This window comes from Kryptolebias marmoratus, unplaced genomic scaffold, assembly GCF_001649575.2.
Source record: "Kryptolebias marmoratus isolate JLee-2015 unplaced genomic scaffold, ASM164957v2 Scaffold45, whole genome shotgun sequence".
Lineage (NCBI taxonomy): Eukaryota > Metazoa > Chordata > Actinopteri > Cyprinodontiformes > Rivulidae > Kryptolebias > Kryptolebias marmoratus.
Genome location: NW_023665779.1, coordinates 3,193 through 21,915, shown reverse-complemented (window position 1 = coordinate 21,915; position 18,723 = coordinate 3,193). Strand labels below are relative to the sequence as shown.

The 18,723-nt window shown below is 40.4% G+C and overlaps 1 protein-coding gene across 1 annotated transcript in view; it reads left to right on the top strand.

The window, feature by feature from the left end:
• The window catches only part of lama1 (laminin, alpha 1), a gene marked incomplete at its 3' end in the record, with an annotated part of 54,621 nt that overhangs the window by 33,892 nt on the left and 2,006 nt on the right, over nt 1-18,723 (top strand). Inside the window, 26 exon segments of the mRNA XM_037974421.1 lie at nt 1,970-2,059; nt 2,137-2,330; nt 2,401-2,543; nt 3,631-3,729; nt 4,859-4,970; nt 5,093-5,249; nt 6,234-6,444; nt 7,910-8,026; nt 8,112-8,272; nt 8,866-9,004; nt 9,115-9,217; nt 10,696-10,812; nt 10,900-11,082; nt 11,163-11,317; nt 11,436-11,579; nt 13,360-13,493; nt 13,573-13,726; nt 14,918-15,042; nt 16,020-16,170; nt 16,245-16,389; nt 16,520-16,661; nt 16,740-16,854; nt 17,550-17,702; nt 17,788-17,939; nt 18,014-18,208; nt 18,286-18,469. Coding sequence (XP_037830349.1) covers nt 1,970-2,059; nt 2,137-2,330; nt 2,401-2,543; nt 3,631-3,729; nt 4,859-4,970; nt 5,093-5,249; nt 6,234-6,444; nt 7,910-8,026; nt 8,112-8,272; nt 8,866-9,004; nt 9,115-9,217; nt 10,696-10,812; nt 10,900-11,082; nt 11,163-11,317; nt 11,436-11,579; nt 13,360-13,493; nt 13,573-13,726; nt 14,918-15,042; nt 16,020-16,170; nt 16,245-16,389; nt 16,520-16,661; nt 16,740-16,854; nt 17,550-17,702; nt 17,788-17,939; nt 18,014-18,208; nt 18,286-18,469 — 3,775 coding nt within the window.

Below are 18,723 nucleotides of genomic sequence, written 5' to 3'. Positions count from 1 at the left end.
CCTCCTTTTCCCTTTTCCTCCCCTCCTCCTTCCTTCCCCTTTTCCCCTCTCCTCCTCTTCTCTTTTTCCCCTTTTCCCTTCTTCCTTTTTTGTTTTTTCTCCCTTTTCTCTTTTTTCTTTTTTCTTTTTTTTTCTCCTGGATTTTTTTCTCCCTCCTTCTTCCCTTTCCCATAAACATACTTAAATGACAGTTGTTTCTCCCTCATAGCCGTACTTGATAACTATGATCAGGGTAACGTCAACAGTCATATCTACATAGGAAATATTGTTTGCCGAGACACATAAAGCATTGAAGAAACAAAAAAGTTTTCCTGAACATGAAAAACAACTGTGAACTTCCAATACCCCAGTGGTTTGCCCCTGAAATAAACTGAACACAAACATAAACATAACAGTACAAACAAACTCAGGGGGTCCCCACCCCCGATCTTCTTTGGGCAGAGAGACAAGGCTCTCTGGGTGTTGTGCACAAAGTGCCTGGGCCATGGTCCTCCAGGATGTCCCCGAAGTGTCCTCCCACCGCCATGGTTGTAAAGTTTTCTTCATTCAATTTTCCTCTTTTTCCCGTCCCCACTATTTTGTTACTTATTTTACAATATTTATGATATAGCCTGAATCTATACATTTAAGTCAATATTCTATGATAAATGATACTCCTTTACGTGTCTAGTCTTATTTTTCTTTTATTCTACTGTCATTGTCCATTGATTTCCATATTCTTTGTCACAGATTTAGCCTCTTCTTACCTTCCGTCCAGTTCTAGACTTGACATGGCGACTTTACTCACGACCAAGGACTCTGTCCTCTCTGTTGTCACCATGGATAATGGCTCTGATCTCAGCAGGGTTCAGCTGTTGGCTCTTCCTCTTATTTCCCTGGGTTGTCCATCCGTCCCGTGTTAGCTCCTCTTCCAGTATCTCTCTGTCCTCCAGGGATGCTTCGATGCCGAGATCTTTCAGCGTAGATTGCGCTGCTAAAAGTGAGGGGAAAAGCCTTGTGCCCCCGTTCATGAAGAGTTTCAGCTGAGCTGGGTATGGCGATTGGGCTTTAATGTTCTTTTCTTTTAGCTTTTTTATTACCTCTCGAACCTTTTTCCTTTTCTTCTGCAGGTCAGGTGAGTAGTCATGGTCGAAATAAATTGTCTGCTCTTGGTACTTTATGTTTCTTTGCTTCCAAGCTTGTAAAAGCACTTTTTGTTTCACATTAAAATCCAGAAACCGGGCTATTATGGATCTTGGAGGCGCCGCCGCGGCTTTAGGCTTCGGGCCTAACGCTCTGTGTGCTCGTTCTAGTTTAATAACAACTTCTTCTTGAAACTCTAGAGAAGTACTCAGAAAATCTGTGATAAACTTTGCCATATCTTCTTTTTCCGCTCCTTCTGGGACGCCATACAGCCTGATGTTATTACGACGGAGTCTATTTTCCATGTCGTCACATTTAGCCGTGAGGACAGCTTCTCTTTCTAGCAAATATCCCAGTGCTCTCTCTTGCCGTATGCCTCTGTCCTCCGTTGCACTTACTCTGTCCTCCGCTTCGGTCAATCTTTTGTCCAGCCCCTCCATTCGTTTCTTCAAATCCTCCATGGATGATTCTACCCGGTGTAGGGAGCTCTTCAGATCCCGGAATGAGTCGGTGTTTTCCTGCCGCAGTTTTCTTAATTCCGCTAGCTTAATTCCGTAGCTTCAGCTAACGTTAGCTGCTTGGAGCATGCCGTAACGTCGTCTTTTCTACCAACTTTCATGTCTTTCTTCTCTGTATTCTGACTAGAGCTCCGTCCTCTTAAGCCCTTTCCTCTCAGTTTAGCACTCATTTATCACTTTTCATTACTTTGTCGGCTATTTATTGTGGGTCTGGAGGAGCGGCAAAATTATGCGTCTGTCTTCTCCATTGCCTTCCCGGAAGTCCTCAGGTCTCTGGGTTTTCACAAGTAGGTGAAGTGTTCGCTGGGTTTACCTGAGTTTGTATTTAGTTTCAGTCCCACCTGTGCGACAGAAGGAGTTGTGGGGGATTTCCGGTGCACTTCCTGTCAGACAGGATATGAAGGCAGACACTGTGAGAGGTGAGATCATACCTGAAGACACTGCATGACTTTAGTAGTGTACCTGATGTGACATTGCACTGTCTGTTGTCTGGCAGATGCGCCGTTGGTTACTATGGTAACCCCTCGTTTCCAGGCGGGGGGTGTTTGCAATGTGGCTGCAGTGGGTGGGGCTCCCTCCATCCAAAATGTGATGAACTCACAGGGTACTGTGAGTGTAAGGCTGGAGTCAGAGGTCAATTATGTGACCGGTGTGATGAGCGCCATGTCCTGCAGTGGAGAGAGTGTGTGTGTGAGTACAGACAAAACACACATGTTCGGTGTTGTATATTATGAGAGGTGACAATGTGTTTGTCTTTCAGCGTGTAATGACAGCTGCACTGGCGTTCTGCTGGAAGACCTAGACAAATTGCAGAACAACTACTTCTCTGTCAATAAGAGCAACTTCATCATGGCACCATATTGGCAGCTGGTGTTGCTGGAAAACCAAACCAGAAACTTAGAGGTAAATGATCAATTATCAGCAGCTGTTTTATTACTATTATTTACTATTATTATATTATTGCTATTCTGTTTTAAAGTTTTGTCCTGTATTTAATTCTACAACTCTGAAATGATACGTGCAAATTATACATTTAAAATATTGCTTGATCTGGAACAGTGTTCTATGACCTTTGGTAGGGGTACATCACACAACATAGACAAAATCTACAAACAAAAAAAAGAAAAAAGTTAACATTAATGGTATTTTATCAAAAAGTGAGAAAACCCAGCCCTCTTTGGAGCTTTGTAACTTATGCATAATCTACAGTAAAAACAATATTCTAAGTTCAAGGGGGTAATAGAAAGATGGGCTTTATATGACTGAACTGGAACTGATTTTTTTTTTTTATTCTGTATCAGTTTTATAATTTAGACAAATTTTTAAGTTCGCAGTTGACAGTTATTGATGTTACACACTGACTTCTAAATTGTCTAAAATATTAAAATATTTTGCACAAAAACTCTTACACACAGTTGTCAGTACATCACAACTTAGCCATTTTTGTCTTTTTTCCCACCTAGTGTGTCTCTCACTACTACAATACTTAATGTTTTCTCTCTAATATTCGCAGATGCGTAGAATGCACACCCAGGCTTCCACAGACTTCGGTTACACTAATTTACTTCAAAACTGGAAGTGAAGGCTCTTTTTAACATGTCAAGTCTTCTACATAAAACACTGTAGAAACAGTGATGAACAGAGCCGTCTGCTGTTCATTGTTTAGGAACTTTTAAGATTTGACTTATAATTTTCACGTAGTGACTGAGCATCTGCCTGTCATTAACCTGGCAGTAAAGGAGTGACAGACACAGGTGTGCAGTTACCGTGGTGACCATAATGAGCCATTGGCATTTAAAATTTATTTTCATTTTGGCTCTCTCTACACTTCCACAGTTCATAAATTATGTTGGAATTTTGGGCACCAGCTGCATTGGCACCCTTCAAATTTCTACAGAATTTTTTATTTCTATCAGGAAACTCATTGATTTAATCTTACAATAGTTTAAAAGGTTTTTTTTTTCTGTAATGTTTCCTGCTGTGTGTCCAGGCTGAGATTTATCTGAACAGATCTTTAACATCACATTTGTCTCGAGTGGATGATGACTTAAATCATGTAACTTCTGACCTCGGCAGTCTGCTGCATCAGGTAAACACCTGACAAAACTATTTTCTGTTTTTTATCTTTATTTACTCATGTATAAGAAAAAATGGTTTGATAATGTTTATCTGTACATATACTGATCAGCCACAACATGAGTAAAACTGCTTCTCATCATTTTACTAGGAAGCCTGTATCCTTGACATTCATGTAAATGATAACACTAACCTCTCATCCCAATAGTTTCACAAACCCCCACACATCATCACTTTCCCACAGCACCTTGCCCCCATTCCTTTTGTAAAGGGTTAATGAACTTCCCTCATCCCAAACTGTTGGGAGACTCCACTACATATGGAAAACTATATGCTAAACATCCATACTATATGGAAAACATCCAAACTATCAGAGTTCCCCACAGTTCACAGAAAAGGATCTGTCAATTCATTAGCACCCGAGAGCTCAGAATTAGGCTACATTTACACATGACCAATCTCCTGGAAATGTTAGAGATTTTCCAAAGTTTATAGGGAAAAGTTACATGTTTAGACGGTAATGCTGTACCTGTTGAATCTGCTGTAGTTTGCATGCCAGGCCACTAGCTGGCAGTGACACACGCATGTGCACAGACACCAGTCTCTCCAGCACATAAGTAATTACATCCAAAATGGTGAATATACAAATCTTTATTTGAACCCGCAGTGAACTTGGGTTGATGTTACACATTGAAAAGGGTGATTAGCACAAACTGCCATCTGTTATCCACATTTGTTAATGTTATTTAACCTACTCATGCTGCAGCCATCTGTGGTGCGCACGTGATTTCACACTTAGCGGCTTTCTTTGAAATCCAACAGGGAGTATCCTAAATGTTTCACTCTGAGACCTCGGTTCAAAAACTTGTGGAAACAAATGGCCAAAGTGCAACAGAATTGTCCTAGTTTCACTGAAAACTGGGCCAAACACATACCAAGGTTCTGTCAAAGACACTAAGACACCATTCTTGGTCATCCTGATGAGTTAGAGCTGTTTGGTTAAAAAGATGGATCTACTCAAAATTAGATAGGTGGTCATTATGTTCTGGCTGATCAGTAAACAGCATTAAAACATTACTTAAACAATATAGAGGTAAAAAAGTGGACTCAAAATTTTCATCTAGTCTGTTCTGATTGCTCAGGTCGGACGTCAATCTGAGAACCTGGTGGAACTTGACATCTCTACTAACAACAGCTTGTCCCATGGTGCACTGCTGCTTGAGAACATTAGCAGTCTTCAAGATAGTATTCAGGGTAAAAAAAAAACATTAGGACTTTAATGATCTCATAGCTGACATCACAGTGACATCATTAAGACTATTTTTTAAAACAACTCTATAAAGATGTATAAATCTTTAAACATGTCATTGGTTTAGAGCTGCAGAAAGTGGCAAGACTTGTGAATCGGACCACTCAGGAGAAGTTAACGTCAGCCAATCAAATGCATCTGTTGGAGGAGTTGGAGTCCATGCTGCAAACCATCAGAAGTGTAAACCTGACAGCTGCCAAGTCAGCAGCCAATCAGGAGCTGGGGTGTGTTTTATTAAGCCATTTAGAAAAGGTTTTTTTGTTTTTTTACAGTTCTGTTCATAGCAGCTGGTATTTGCCTAAACAGAATCAGTTTTTTGAGGTCCCAATGAAATTATTGCTACTTGTTTTTGAGAAAATCTCTCCAAGATTCAGTCCATCAGCCCTTCTTTCAGGCATTGTTCACAAGGGAACTTTTTTTATAAAACAATGTTTTTTTGTTTCTAAAAATATCTTTGTAAACATGACACTATTTCTAGAAACAGTTTCATCCACATGGAGACACAGAAGACAGCCCAAAATGCTGTAGTAAATACATTAGGCTTGCTTGTGGTGCTGTAACATACCACAAAAATACACCAAAATGAGGAAACAAGATGTGGAACAGACATATAAAGCTTACATGTTGGGTTGGAACCATAGACTGTGTATATATACAAATATTTCTTTTTCTGGACTGACAACAAAGTAGAACATCCATTTTGTGTTACATTAAACTACGAGACCACAAAAGTGCAGGACAGTAAGGGTTAAATAGGAGTCGTGTCAGTCCAAATATGCAGACAGAATGGACAATTTCAGGCATTTGATCCAGCAAAGATGACTGGAGAGGAAGCTTTTCCTAATATTAGAACATATGAGGAAACAATCTTTTCATTGAAGTAATACAGGACACAAATGTTTTACTGTATACTTGAGTAACTGGCATCTCCAACAGAGATGCTAGCATGTAATCTGTCATTATTGTTATGTCTGTCAAGCTTGGCGTCATAGATTAGATTAGTGTTCGGTCTAGGACATTATAGTTTTCAAAAGGTTGTGTTTAGACTGTCCACATGAAAACACAAAGGTGGTATTTAAAAATATTTATTCTCTGGAACCTGATTTCTAGAAATACAGTTTGGGGCTCCTTAAGAAATCTCTTCATTAAAGATTTTGATGGTTGGTGATTTTAATAATGTCCTTTAAACTTTGTTTGTCTGTCTGCAGTTTTTCAGAGTCTCTCATAGATACACTACAGGGGGATATACCGTCTAGACACAGTGAGAATGAGAACAGGCTCTGCTTCCTCATCACCTCCCTCAATGTTACCACGACAACTTTGCAACATGCAGCTATTGAGCTACGTAAAGCTGCACAACTAAACACAGAAATGGATCACCTGCTGGATGTTGTAGAGACTCAGCTGCACCAATATCAGGTGAAAACACACCTGTAGGCAGATGAATACACACACACACACACTGTGAAGTCATATCCTGTGCTTCCCTACTTGACAGGGATAGACATCCACACAGTCTTTACTGGATTCCACTCAATGACCAAACAATTCTCTTTCTTAATTTCTTCCTTTATTTTCAGGTCATTTTTTCAGGTGAAAAACCTCTAACAAATAATACAAAACAAAAATCAGATTTGCAATTGTGTATATTTGTTTTGTAAATAAGTTAGTGTGAAACTAGAAGACTATTAGCTTGAATAAATAAATTTTCATCAACAGTATAAAACTTACAACCAGCCTATGGCTATCTTCAAAATGTACCAAGCACTTTATCCACAGAACTTTATAAAATTTAATAGCAAGAAAATACTCTCATTATCTCAAAATGCCATAAAGACACAATAACCAAATGTTACACATTATATCTTCAACAAGCCCATAAATCTTAAGACAGTTAACAGTAAACATTTGGTAAAATGAAACAAACTCTAAACAACTGTTGCAAACCAATCAATCCATGGCAAAAGTCACAGACCAGAAATGTTTGGGCCCCACCCTTCTGAGAAATTAACACTGTGACTACTTTAACTGTAACGCCATCTCAGAAGCAAAAGAGTCCAGAACATTATTGTTTTAAAAGTTTGTTTCCTTACCGGTTGACTCTCTAGTGTTTGTAAATGTCAGTTCTGCACAGATTGTTCCATGTCTGGTCATGTCTAACCCTTCACAGTATTGTGGTAATTGTGGTTGTGCACCATGTTTCTCGTCCCTGTGTCATCAGGTTATCACAGGATGGTTCCTACCCCCTCACTTCTAAGCTTGACTTAACACACACGCACGCACACACACACATCTGTCGACAAGTGAAAACAACCCTAGACAAGACAATGGTAAATAGACTCATTGATACAATGCTCCTCCTGGAACCAGGTTTTATGAGATTTTTTATGATTTATTTTTCTAGAGATGATTTTTGGTTTATTTAATTTGGGCTGTGGTTGAGCTGACAATAGTTGAATGATTTGGTTGGGTAACAGAGGAGAAGCAGCAGAGAGGGGTGGACGACTGCAACTCTGCTTCCTGGGCTGGACCCTGGAAGCAGAGTTGCAGTCTGGACCCTGAGTTGTCAATAATATGGATGACTAATAAAATCATTAAAATTCCTAGAGAGTAGAGCAGCTCCACCCAAAGTGGGATTGATGCCATCTTTCTGCATCAGTCCAGGTTTTTTGCAAAGTGCACCCCGATTATCTTTGTAGCCCACATTGTTCTCAGGACACGACCTGGACAGCCAGTGGTTGAACGACAACATGCGGGCAACCATGTTATCATTGGTCAGGTTGGGGAGGGGACCAAAGAAAGTTATGTTTATAATGGCATAATAAAACTGTGACTTACCTGCTAGTTGTAAAGAATTCTGCTGGGTTTTCTGTCTATGCATCAGTCTTTTCATCAGAACCTCAGTTTGGAATTTTTGTCCATGGATGAACTAATGGTGGACAGTCAGCTGCTTCTGGAGGACACCATGAGTCTGACAGAAGAGTTTACCAACAGCAGCACAGTAAGACAAATTCAGCTGATAGTTTGTTTGATTCATGTAATTAGTACCAGTCTTGATGACTGATGTGGAACCTTCACCTGACCAGGTGGAGCTGCTAGCATCCCAGCTGGACCAGTGGCCTCTTTTACTCAGGAGGCACGTGGATGCTCTAGTTGTTGGGTTGATAATGACAGATGCTCTGAAAAATGTTTATCGTGCAGAAAATCACACCCAGGAACTTCAACGCGACGCCCACTCCCTGCACAGGTAATCAGTGTGTGAAAGTATGTGTTTGGTGTTTGTCCGACTGAAATAAACAAACACTGGAACAGGCACTGACTGTGGTAGGCAGGACTTTTGGCAGCCATCTTGTTAAGTGTTACATGCGTCGTTCTGCACTGTTTACTTACACTGTTGGAATTCACACATAGTCAAGATCTTGTGTTGCTGTATGCTGTTATCAGTCCATAAGTGCTTAAAAGAGCCTTACTTTACCTGTATATATGTGTACATATATATATATATATATATATGTGTGTGTGTTTGTGAAAAAAAGAGAATTATTTCTGAGCTAATATGGCAAAATACTCATAGATTAAATGTAATTCTACATTCCATAAAGAGCTGGGTTCTGTTATACTAAGAATGACAAAACATTTGACTCCAAAGGTGAGTTTAGGTTTTTTAATCTGATATTTATGGTCTGCTGCCATTCAGGGAGTATTAAAGAACGTCCACATTGCTACACATAACACTTCTTAGGATCATGGCACAAATTCTCATCATGCTAGCATAGACTGTGCAGGGTTCTTCTGTTTTAGTGGTTTGTTTTTTGAAATAAAAACTCTTTTCTTGTTTAGCTACATGATGGTGGTGTGTAACATGTCCCACAACACCAGCCAATTGGCTCAGCTTGATGATGACATCACAGAACACGTTAACTCCGCCCATAAGGTGACCTTGGTGGCCCTCACGTCTGCCTCCCTCGCTGTCAACATGGTACTTAAACCTCACCTGTTGCTCAGGCATTCTTCCATTTAAATACACATTTAACGTATGTGTGTGTGTGTGTGTGTGTGTGTGCGCACATGTGTGTTTGTGTGTTTCAGACTGGCCAGTCAAAACAGGTACTTTCAGAGGAGAGCAGGGCCAAGATGAACATCTCCTCTGCTGTTTTAGACGAAAGTCAGAAGATCAACTATATGGCTGAAGGTGTGTTTACTTGTTTTGTTTGAAACAATGATGTTAGTTTTTGTTTGTTTGTTTGTTTGTTTACACCAAACGGGTTCTAGTGCTAGGACTGGTGTGAACAGGGCAGCTGGTTCTAATAATAAAAATTGAAAAAAATAACCAGTTTTTCCACAACCAAACAACCAATTCAGAGCTACGTTATTATGTAACCCTAAATGTTCCAATAATTGCTTGATAAATTTATATATACTTGTTTTAATGTTGATTGATGTATGCTGTCCCTTTATAAATGAATAAATGTATTACATGAATTAAATACATTTTCTCTTTGCTGAATCCTTAGTTTCTGTTGAGGATCTCAGTTCAGGGAGACACTTTCACTACAGATTACAAGGCTTGTTGCCTTTATTCCTCCAAAGCGATGTTTTGTTGGTATAGATTTTCAGTCAACCAAGACGTGGCAAATCCCAGAAATAAAAATAAATCAATAAACATTTAGGATTAAAGATGTTTAAATCTGCTGGTCTAATTTATTGTAACTGTTTTATACAAACTAGAGCTGCTCAGACCATTATTTTGTTTAAATCTCCGCTGAAAACTCACCTGTTACCCTGCCTTTTAGTTCCATTTGAACAGGACATCTTGGCTTTTATTGTACAAGGTTGTTAATTTTGAAATTATTTTATGTGGTAATGTTTTTCCATCTAACCATCCATAATCTGCTGCTTGTTCCGGAGCTGGGTTGCGGGGGCAGCAGCTTGAGCAGCTAGGCTTAGATGTCTCTTGCCACAGCCACCTCTTCCAAGAGGATTTCAGGTCAGCCAACAAGACATAGTCTCTCCAGCATGTCTTGCGTCTTCCCCAGGGTTTCCCCCCAGTTTGACATGCCTGGAACAACCTGCCTCAACTGGCTCCTCTCAATGTGGAGGAGCAGCGGCTCTACTCAGAGTCCCTCCTGGATAACTGAACTTCTCACCCTATTTCTAAAGGAGAGCCCAGCTACCCTGCAGAGAAAACTCATTGCAACCACCTGTATCTGACATCTCGTTTTTAGGTCATTACCCAGAGTTCGTGATTGTAGGTTAGGCCAGGAGTGTAGACTGATTGGTAAACAGTGTTTTGCCTTGCAGCTCAGCTCCCTCTTTACCACAACAAACCAGTACAGAGCATCCAATACTGTGGAACCTGTACCAGTCAGTCTGTCAATCTCATTGAAGGTTGTTGAAAGTTATTTTATAAATAAACTTTGACTTGATAGTTCTACATGGACTAGTGCATTTGAGGGTCCCAAAAACCCTCTTGAAGTACCCCCCATAGGACACCACAAGCGAAATAAACCTTGTCCAAGTCATCAAAACACATGAAGACTAGCTAGAAAACACCCAGAAACCCTCAAATAATCTTGTTTGTTTGAAATAGTATTTTCTTCTTCGTCAAGTTTAATGAACCCACACGAGCTCCAGCTACACATGCTGCTTCATGTTTTTTCCTTTCTTTAGACTTGCAGCTGAATGTTACCATAGTAACCACCAGACTACAGCTGGTCAGAGATTGCGTATTTAACTTCAGCCTCCTCCTCAATCAACCAACCAAAGAGCTGCAAACCCTTCCTAATGGTGAGACTGCTGATGTATGAATGCACTCTTGTAATGATCTCTTAAATATTAATAAGGTGATATATTTACACAGACTATGTTCCTCAGGTTCCTTCACATCACTTCAACAGGCTCTGGATCAGACTGCAACAGCTCGCTCCAGAATAAAGGTGTTGTTGCTTCCGCTACAGAGACTGAAAGAGCAGCTGCAGGTTTCTTCTTTTGTTGTGGAAAACACCAATAACACAGTGAGGGAGACAAATCGCCTAATGGCTCACACACAAATTGCAGGTCTGCCAGCAACACCTATAAACAACAATTTTTTAAACTTCAAACAGAAGAATAACATTTCCTGTTTCTGATTTGCTCAGTCAATGAGGCGCAGCAAAAACTGGAAGATGCTGAGCATCGTACTCAGAGTATGATGGAGAAAATAAAGCCGCTGAACATGCTGGAAGATACGCTGAAGAAAAACCTGTCAAACATCAGAGAACTGATTGATCAGGCCCGAAAACAGGCAGCATTGGTAACTCTGACCCTTGACCTCTTATCCATAAAGGAAAAGTAGAGCAGTGTTTTTCTATAACTTCACTAATAGATATCACTACTCCCAGATGATGATTATGATGTTGTGATGTCATCAGATAAAGGTGGCGGTCCAGGCAGACAGAGACTGCATTCGATCATACAGACCTCAGATTCAGTCCAGAAACTTCAACACTCTGAGTTTGATCCTAAAGACCTCCAGTCCAGATAACTTGCTCTTCTACCTGGGCAGCAACACCACGGTATGAACACAAAAACACACAAACACAGACACAGACACTCCTGTGAAATGAACATGTGCAGAAACAGGATCAGTTCAATTTATAATACCTGAACAAGGGGGTCTTGGTCTGCTTCCAAAGACCTGAAATACGAACTTCAAACCATCCAACACCATCAGACTTTTAGAACCCTGTCTTGTGACCTAAACACAGGATTCAGAACTTCTTCCTGTGTTCAAAAAGAAGAGCTAAACACAGGGTTCAAGGTGAACACAGACCACAGAAAGCTAAGGAGAGCGTTCTCAGGAGCTTCAAAAGAAAATGATTGAACAGCATGTTTCAGGTAAAGGCTATAAAACCATTTCCAAGCAGCTGGCTGTTCCTGTGACTACAGCTGCTCAGATTATTCCGAAGGTTAATGTCCAAAGGACTGGAGACAAACTCCCTGGACAAAAACTGAAAAAACTAAAGAGATGGATAATACGGAATGGTAGCCAGAACAACTCCTAAAGAGAATAGAGATGAACTCCAAAGTCAAGGGTCATCAGTGTGAGATTACACCATTAGTCACTGTTTGTGTGGACTTAATTGAAGATGACCGAGAAAGACACCAAAACATAAAAAAGGTAGACTGGAATTTGCCAAAATGCATATTGACAAGCCAAAAAGCTTCTGGGAGAATGTCCTTTGATAGATGTGACAAAACTGGAGCATTATTCATCAGGATAATGACCCAAAACTTACAGCTGAAAACACCAAGAACAGCTCAGAACAAAACAGACTATTCTGAAGTGGCTTTTTGAGCTCTGATCTAAATGTTAAACTTTTGAGGAAGGAGCTGAAACATCTGGAGAAGGAACCCTTCACACTTGAGACAGCTGGAGCAGTTTTTTAAGAGTGGGCCAAAATACCTGTGAACAGTTCAGAATCAGAATCACTTTATTGCCATTGCCAGTAAACAAGTTACAGGCTAGGAAATCATTCTGGTGTAGATAAAACAATTACAAAAGAATAAACAGAAGATAAAACAGGCTGTGTCCAGGGTGGGAGGGGTCAGCTGGAATTCGACCTGCTCGTCCTAAAGTCCTGGAGGAGTACAGGTCCTGTACGGGCCGGAGTTGCAGCAGATCACCCTCTCGGCGGAGCGCACAACGATGGTGATGGCGATGGTGAGGTCCTTGACAACGAGAGGGCGTGGTGGGTCTATGACTTTCCTAAAATCCGAGTCTCTGAGATGGTCATCCCCAGCCGCACGTACTGCCTCCTATCAGTTAGGAAGTTGGTGATCCACCTGCAGATGGAGTCAGGTACGCTGAGCTGAGAGAGCTTAACTTGGAGCAGGTGTGGCAAGATTGTGTTAAATGCAGAGTTGAAGTCCACAAACAGGATCCTGGCGTAGGCTTTTGTGGTGTCCAGATGTTGCAGGATGAAATGGTGGGCCAGGTTAATAGCATCCATCGTTTACAGACCTGTTAGCTCTGTAGGCGAAGTCTGGTGCAGAAGTCTCTGAGTTTGAAAAATCACTTGATTGTAGTGATTGCCTCAAAAGGTTTTTAAAACAAATTATTAAATTAAGGGTACCATTGGTTTTTGTCAGGGACAGTTTTGATGGTTTGTTTTTAAAAATAATTCTGTGGAACCAAACTTCAAAAGCAACAGATGATTTTCATTAGTTGATTTTTTTCTTTTTATTACTTTTATTAGTTTTAAGTTATTTCAGTGACCTTTGTGGGTTTTTCTATTTCTTAACGAAAGGGTACAGTCTATTTTGCCTACATACGTAATGGAGACTTTATACTAGGTGGACTTCCTGGCTGTAGAGATGCATGATGGGAAGGCTTTCCTGCTGTGGAATGTGGGTTCTGGCACCACACGACTGGAGTTTCCTGGAACACATATCTCCAACAACAGATGGACCAGAATCAACGCCACACGGTAAATATACTTTAAATAGCCAAATTTTCATTCAACTGGAATAATTTCAAAGTGATGATGACATTGGTGATGTCATCAGGATTGGAGCCCATGGTGCTCTGTCCGTCCATCAGCTGGACTCTGAATTGGCTCCAAGACCGGCAGTAACAAAGACATCACCAGGAACATCGAAAGTTTTAGATATCAACAGAAATACTGTGATCTACGTTGGTGGATTGGGAGCTCACACTCAGGTAGCATTTAAGACCTACAGTTGATCTTCCTTCCCCTCAGTTAAAACGCTATTTTTTGTGATGTTAAAATAATTTTAAAAATGTGTGAAACTTTAATGTGATATCATTTACAACTCAACAAAAAGAAATCTGTTGCGGGGAAAAAAATGTAAATAAAAAAAAGAAACGATTGCAATAAGCTGGTTGCATAAGTGTGCACACCCTTTAAACTAATAATTTGTTGAAGCACTTTATGATTTCCAGCCTTTGTTCTTCTTGTTTACACACCTGTCATCAATTAAAGTGAATCTGATCAACCTGAAATAAACTCCAGCTGTCCCAGCTGAAGTTTCCAGACAGGATTTTCCTCAGTTCCATTCTACAATAAAGTACAAGTTTCACAAAAGAATCTAAAGAATCAATTAGGAGAATGTTACAGAACATTTTCTTCATCTTAAATATTTACTGGAACACCGTGAAGATAGTCATCACGAAGAGCAAAAAGTATGGAACGTTAGAGATTTTAGTGAGGATTCAATGTCCCTCCAAGACTGATGAAAGGACAGAAACTGGTCAAGGAGGCTTCCAAGAGACCTACAGCAACACTAAAGAAGCTGCAGGGGTTCTACACGTGACAACAATCTGCTTTGTTCTCTTTGTATCTGGACTCTGGGGTAGGAAAGCCTTTTCCTACAAAGAAAAAAACATTTGAAATTTGAAACTGAAACCAGAAAATACTGAAATAAAATAAATAAATAAAGTCTCTAAATGCCCGATAGGAAATGTGTCCTGGTCTGATGAACCTGAAGAATAAGTTTTAGTCCACAAATCCAAAAGGTCTGTTTGATGCTGGAACCAGACTGTGGATCACCAAAAGTCCCCATCCCCACAGTGAAACATGGTGGTCGCGCCATAATAATGTGGGGTTGCTTTTCTTCAGCTAGAACTGGGGTTACAGTCAAGGTGGATGGATGGAATGGCTCCACCAGAAGCAAACTAAAGTTGTTGGGGTTTTTTCAGTTGAGTTACACAAGATATAGGTCACCTTAAAGGTTGACAAAATTTTAAGTTGATTTATTATGGTTTCATTTTCTCATCACAAAAACTGGCATTTTAACAGGGGAGTGTAGACTTTTTATATTCACTGTATGTTAGGTGTACAGTTGTGTGTGAGAACCAACAGATAATGTGTCTATGTTTGTGTAATGGCAGATTCCTGCAGGGCTGCAGTCCTCAACCTTCCAGGGCTGCCTGGGTGAAGCTGTGTTGGACGAGACAAACATCGGACTGTGGAACTACAACAGCCAGGAGGGGAAATGTGGAGGTTGCTTCAGCAGGTAACCCATAGGTGTAGCAGACTGGTAGTGTTGAGTTTCTGTTGATAATGTTAGACACACCAGCATAAATTTCAGTGTCCCAGTGTGGATCCAGGAAGACCTTGTTGAAAACCTTATCTCATACCCTAATCTTTCTGCATTAATAGTGTGCCAGACAGAAACTGTGAAAAGATTTTAATTTGATAATTTAACAAAGGACTTGAAGATTGAACATTGGACACTGAGATACTGTGTGTAGAATCTCTTTCATACAGGATATGGCAAATCCTCACTCATTCCAGGACACAGTGTTGCAGTGTTTGTAAATGACATAGGAAGAGGGCCATGCGTGCTATCACGCCAAACGCCATTACAGGACTGATTCGCTCTGTTACATCCTTCTCTCCATCTCTACTATAACAGTCTCTTCCACCCTACAGTGTCACAGCAGGGCCATCTAGTGACCAAAAGTAAAAACAGCAACATAAATGCACTCATTGTTAAAACTTTAGAACTAACACATAGCAAATCCTCAGACTCATTCCAGGATATGGTAAATCCTTGGATTTTACATGGTTAGACAGTCTCACAAGCCAAATCTTCTCTCAGGGCACAGAACCACTAATACTGACATATATCTGTTTTTGTCAGATATTTGACAAAATTCTTCACACACAGTTGAACAGACACTGTCTCCACATAAAAACATGTTTTCAAGTTTTGACAGATACTCTGGGTCTAGATGAGGTCTATCTGAATCCACATTGGGGCACTATAACATTGACTTTTACTTTTATCTAACATTATTAACAAACACTTTTTCCAGGGAAACTGACAATAACATAATTATTATTCAAGTGTAAGGTAATTTCAGTTTTGTTTGTAATTATTCAATTATCCAATAAAACCAAGGCAGGTGGAACACATACAGGCATACCTTTAGAGTTACATTTTTAACGGCTCAGGTATGTAATGTTTCTCTCCTGTTTGTCTCTCAGTCCCCAAGCAGAAGAGACATCCTTCCACTTTGACGGTTCTGGTTTTTCTGTGGTCTACAAATCTCTGAGAGCAACATCCACCTCCATTGTGCTGCTGTTTAAAACTCTGTCTCCAGGTGGATTGCTGCTGTACCTGGCCTCCAACAACATGGTAACTACACACACAGTTTAGACTTTTACTTGTTAAGGAGACACACTTATGAGTTCACTATTTCACTCTTTCAGAGCGACTTTCTGTCTTTGGAGCTCGTAGAAGGGCATGTCCGTCTGAACTTTGACCTGGGATCAGGTGCTTTGATCCAGACCTCAAACAGGAAGTATAACACAGGAGTTTGGTACAAAATCACACTGCAGAGGAACAAACAAAAAGGTACTACAACTACTGCAAAACTAATGCATTTAGTACAAGACTGCCATATTTAGTACTCCAGAGACTACTCTGATTGTGGTGTTTAGTAGTAATGGTAATGCTAACCTATGGTACCACTTTTTGAGCCCAGGCTACCTGTCTATCATGGCAGCAGACCAATCATCAGATAAGGAGGTGATGGAGGCAGAGTCTCCAGGAACAGCTTCTTCCCTTAATCGCTCTGATCTTGACCCGATCTACATTGGAGGTCTTCCTTTTTCCACACCAATCAGGTAAAATTATCAGCAGCAGATGATTTAAGGACAGATGTGTCACTCCTGCCATCACCTGTTTATCCTTCTGGTTGATAGTCAACAGGTGGTGTCCAGGTTTTATGTTGGCTGTATAAAGGACGTAGAGATTGCCCGTTCCAACTTTGACCTGCTGAGAGATGCATACGGAGTCCAAAAAGGTTGCGTTCTCATGGTACTGTGTGCACTAATACAAACAATAGATGAATCTCTATGTGTACTGATATGTGAATTAATTCACAGGTGAAATGAAACTGTTTTATTCTCAATTAATTAGGCTATAATAATTTTAGTTGATTTAAATGAAGGTGACTGGACTTATTTTTAAAGTCATTTTGCTTTTCATCTGAGGAACTTCAACAATTCAAACTGAAAAGTGAAGAGTTTTAAACTTTAAACTGCAGTGATGTCATCTATTTATGCAAAACTACATCATTTGCAAATCACTCTCCCTCCTGAGGGTCTTTGTTAGCCTGGTTCACATGAGAGATGCTGTGGTCACATGCATGAAGGTGTGAAGTAGAACCAAGCTGACTGGGGATTAGATTCAAAACTGCATTGTAAGTTCTGGAAAGCTGAAACTTGAATCACTTCCTCTGTCTATCGATGTTGTTCATCAGTTTGAATTGATAACGTTTCTCAGATAAGATGAGATTTTAATTTGAAGAGGAACATCTTCAACCAAAGATTTTTAGTTAGCTTCTTAAAAAACCCTTAGGAATGCCATATTCTGGTTAACAGAATCTACACCAACATGTTGGCTCGGAGCATCAACATCATTCACAGCCCTGAAACCTTACTGATGGTACACGGCTGAACGAGCCGAATGTTACACCTCAGATACTAATCTGATCTGATCTGATTGATTAGGCGGTGAGAAGTGTCTCCATGTTGCCTGGAGGCTTTGTTCAGATCACTCCCCCATCATTCAGTCAGGAGGTGGAGCTTTTCCTTACATTTTTCTCAAACAACCAATCAGGACTCCTTCTGGCTGTCTTTGGTGAAAACCAAGCACACAGACAGGTGAGACTCTCACAGATCACACAACACACCCTGACATTGCATGATGCTACAAATGACTTACCTGCATAATTCTGTGTGTGTGCAGTACTTCCTGTCAGTTCACCTGATCTCAGGTGCTATAGAAGTGGAGTTTGGGGATGTAGATGGAGCCACTTGGATGGTTACAGTGATGAAATCTGATGGAGGATCTTTCAGTGAGGGAAGAAAACACTCCGTCATTGTTTCTATCAACAGGAAGTAAGTGTTACCTTTAACGTGACAGCTGTCACCTGTTCCACCAGTATTCACCATCTCACCTTTCGGTCTTTCAGATCTTTGTCCTTACAGGTTGATGAGGAACACCTAAAGTCTGTCCCTCTAATGTCAGGAGGACTTTCTCAGTTGTCCCCATTCTCTTTGTTCATTGGTGGGGTCCCACCTGAGGAGAAGATCCATCTGCCTACCAGATTGCGTGCTCTAAGCAGGTCATTTACAGGTTGCATCCAACATCTGGTGATGGACAAAATGTAAGTCAGTCTTTGACACAGAGTGGCTTTGTGTTATCTTTCTAATTCATTAACTTTTGATTGGTGGCTCTCTGCAGGCTTGTCGATCTATCAGCAGCTGTCAGGTATGAAGGTGCAGAGCTTAACAGTTGCTTATTGGAGGATAGAGCTAGGGGGGCAATGCTTCCTGAAAACCAGGATATAGACCCAACATCTGACTCTGCATATCTGCCTTCAGCTCAACCTACACACCTAAGTGTCCTCACACCTCAAACTTTAATGGTAACCATTGCACATATAAGTAAATAAATTTATATATTTACTTTTATTTAGACAGGTAATCTTATTGAGACAGATAGACCTGCAAGAGTCTTTATATTTATAAGTTTAAAAAAGGTTAAAAAACAAAAACAACTGGACTTCTATTCTGTAGTTGAAGACGTTTCGCTTCTCATCCGAGGAGCTTTCTCAATTCAGAAATAGAGAGTGTGGAGTTGAGCTTTTAAAGCTGAGATGTGATGTAAGCTGGATTGCTT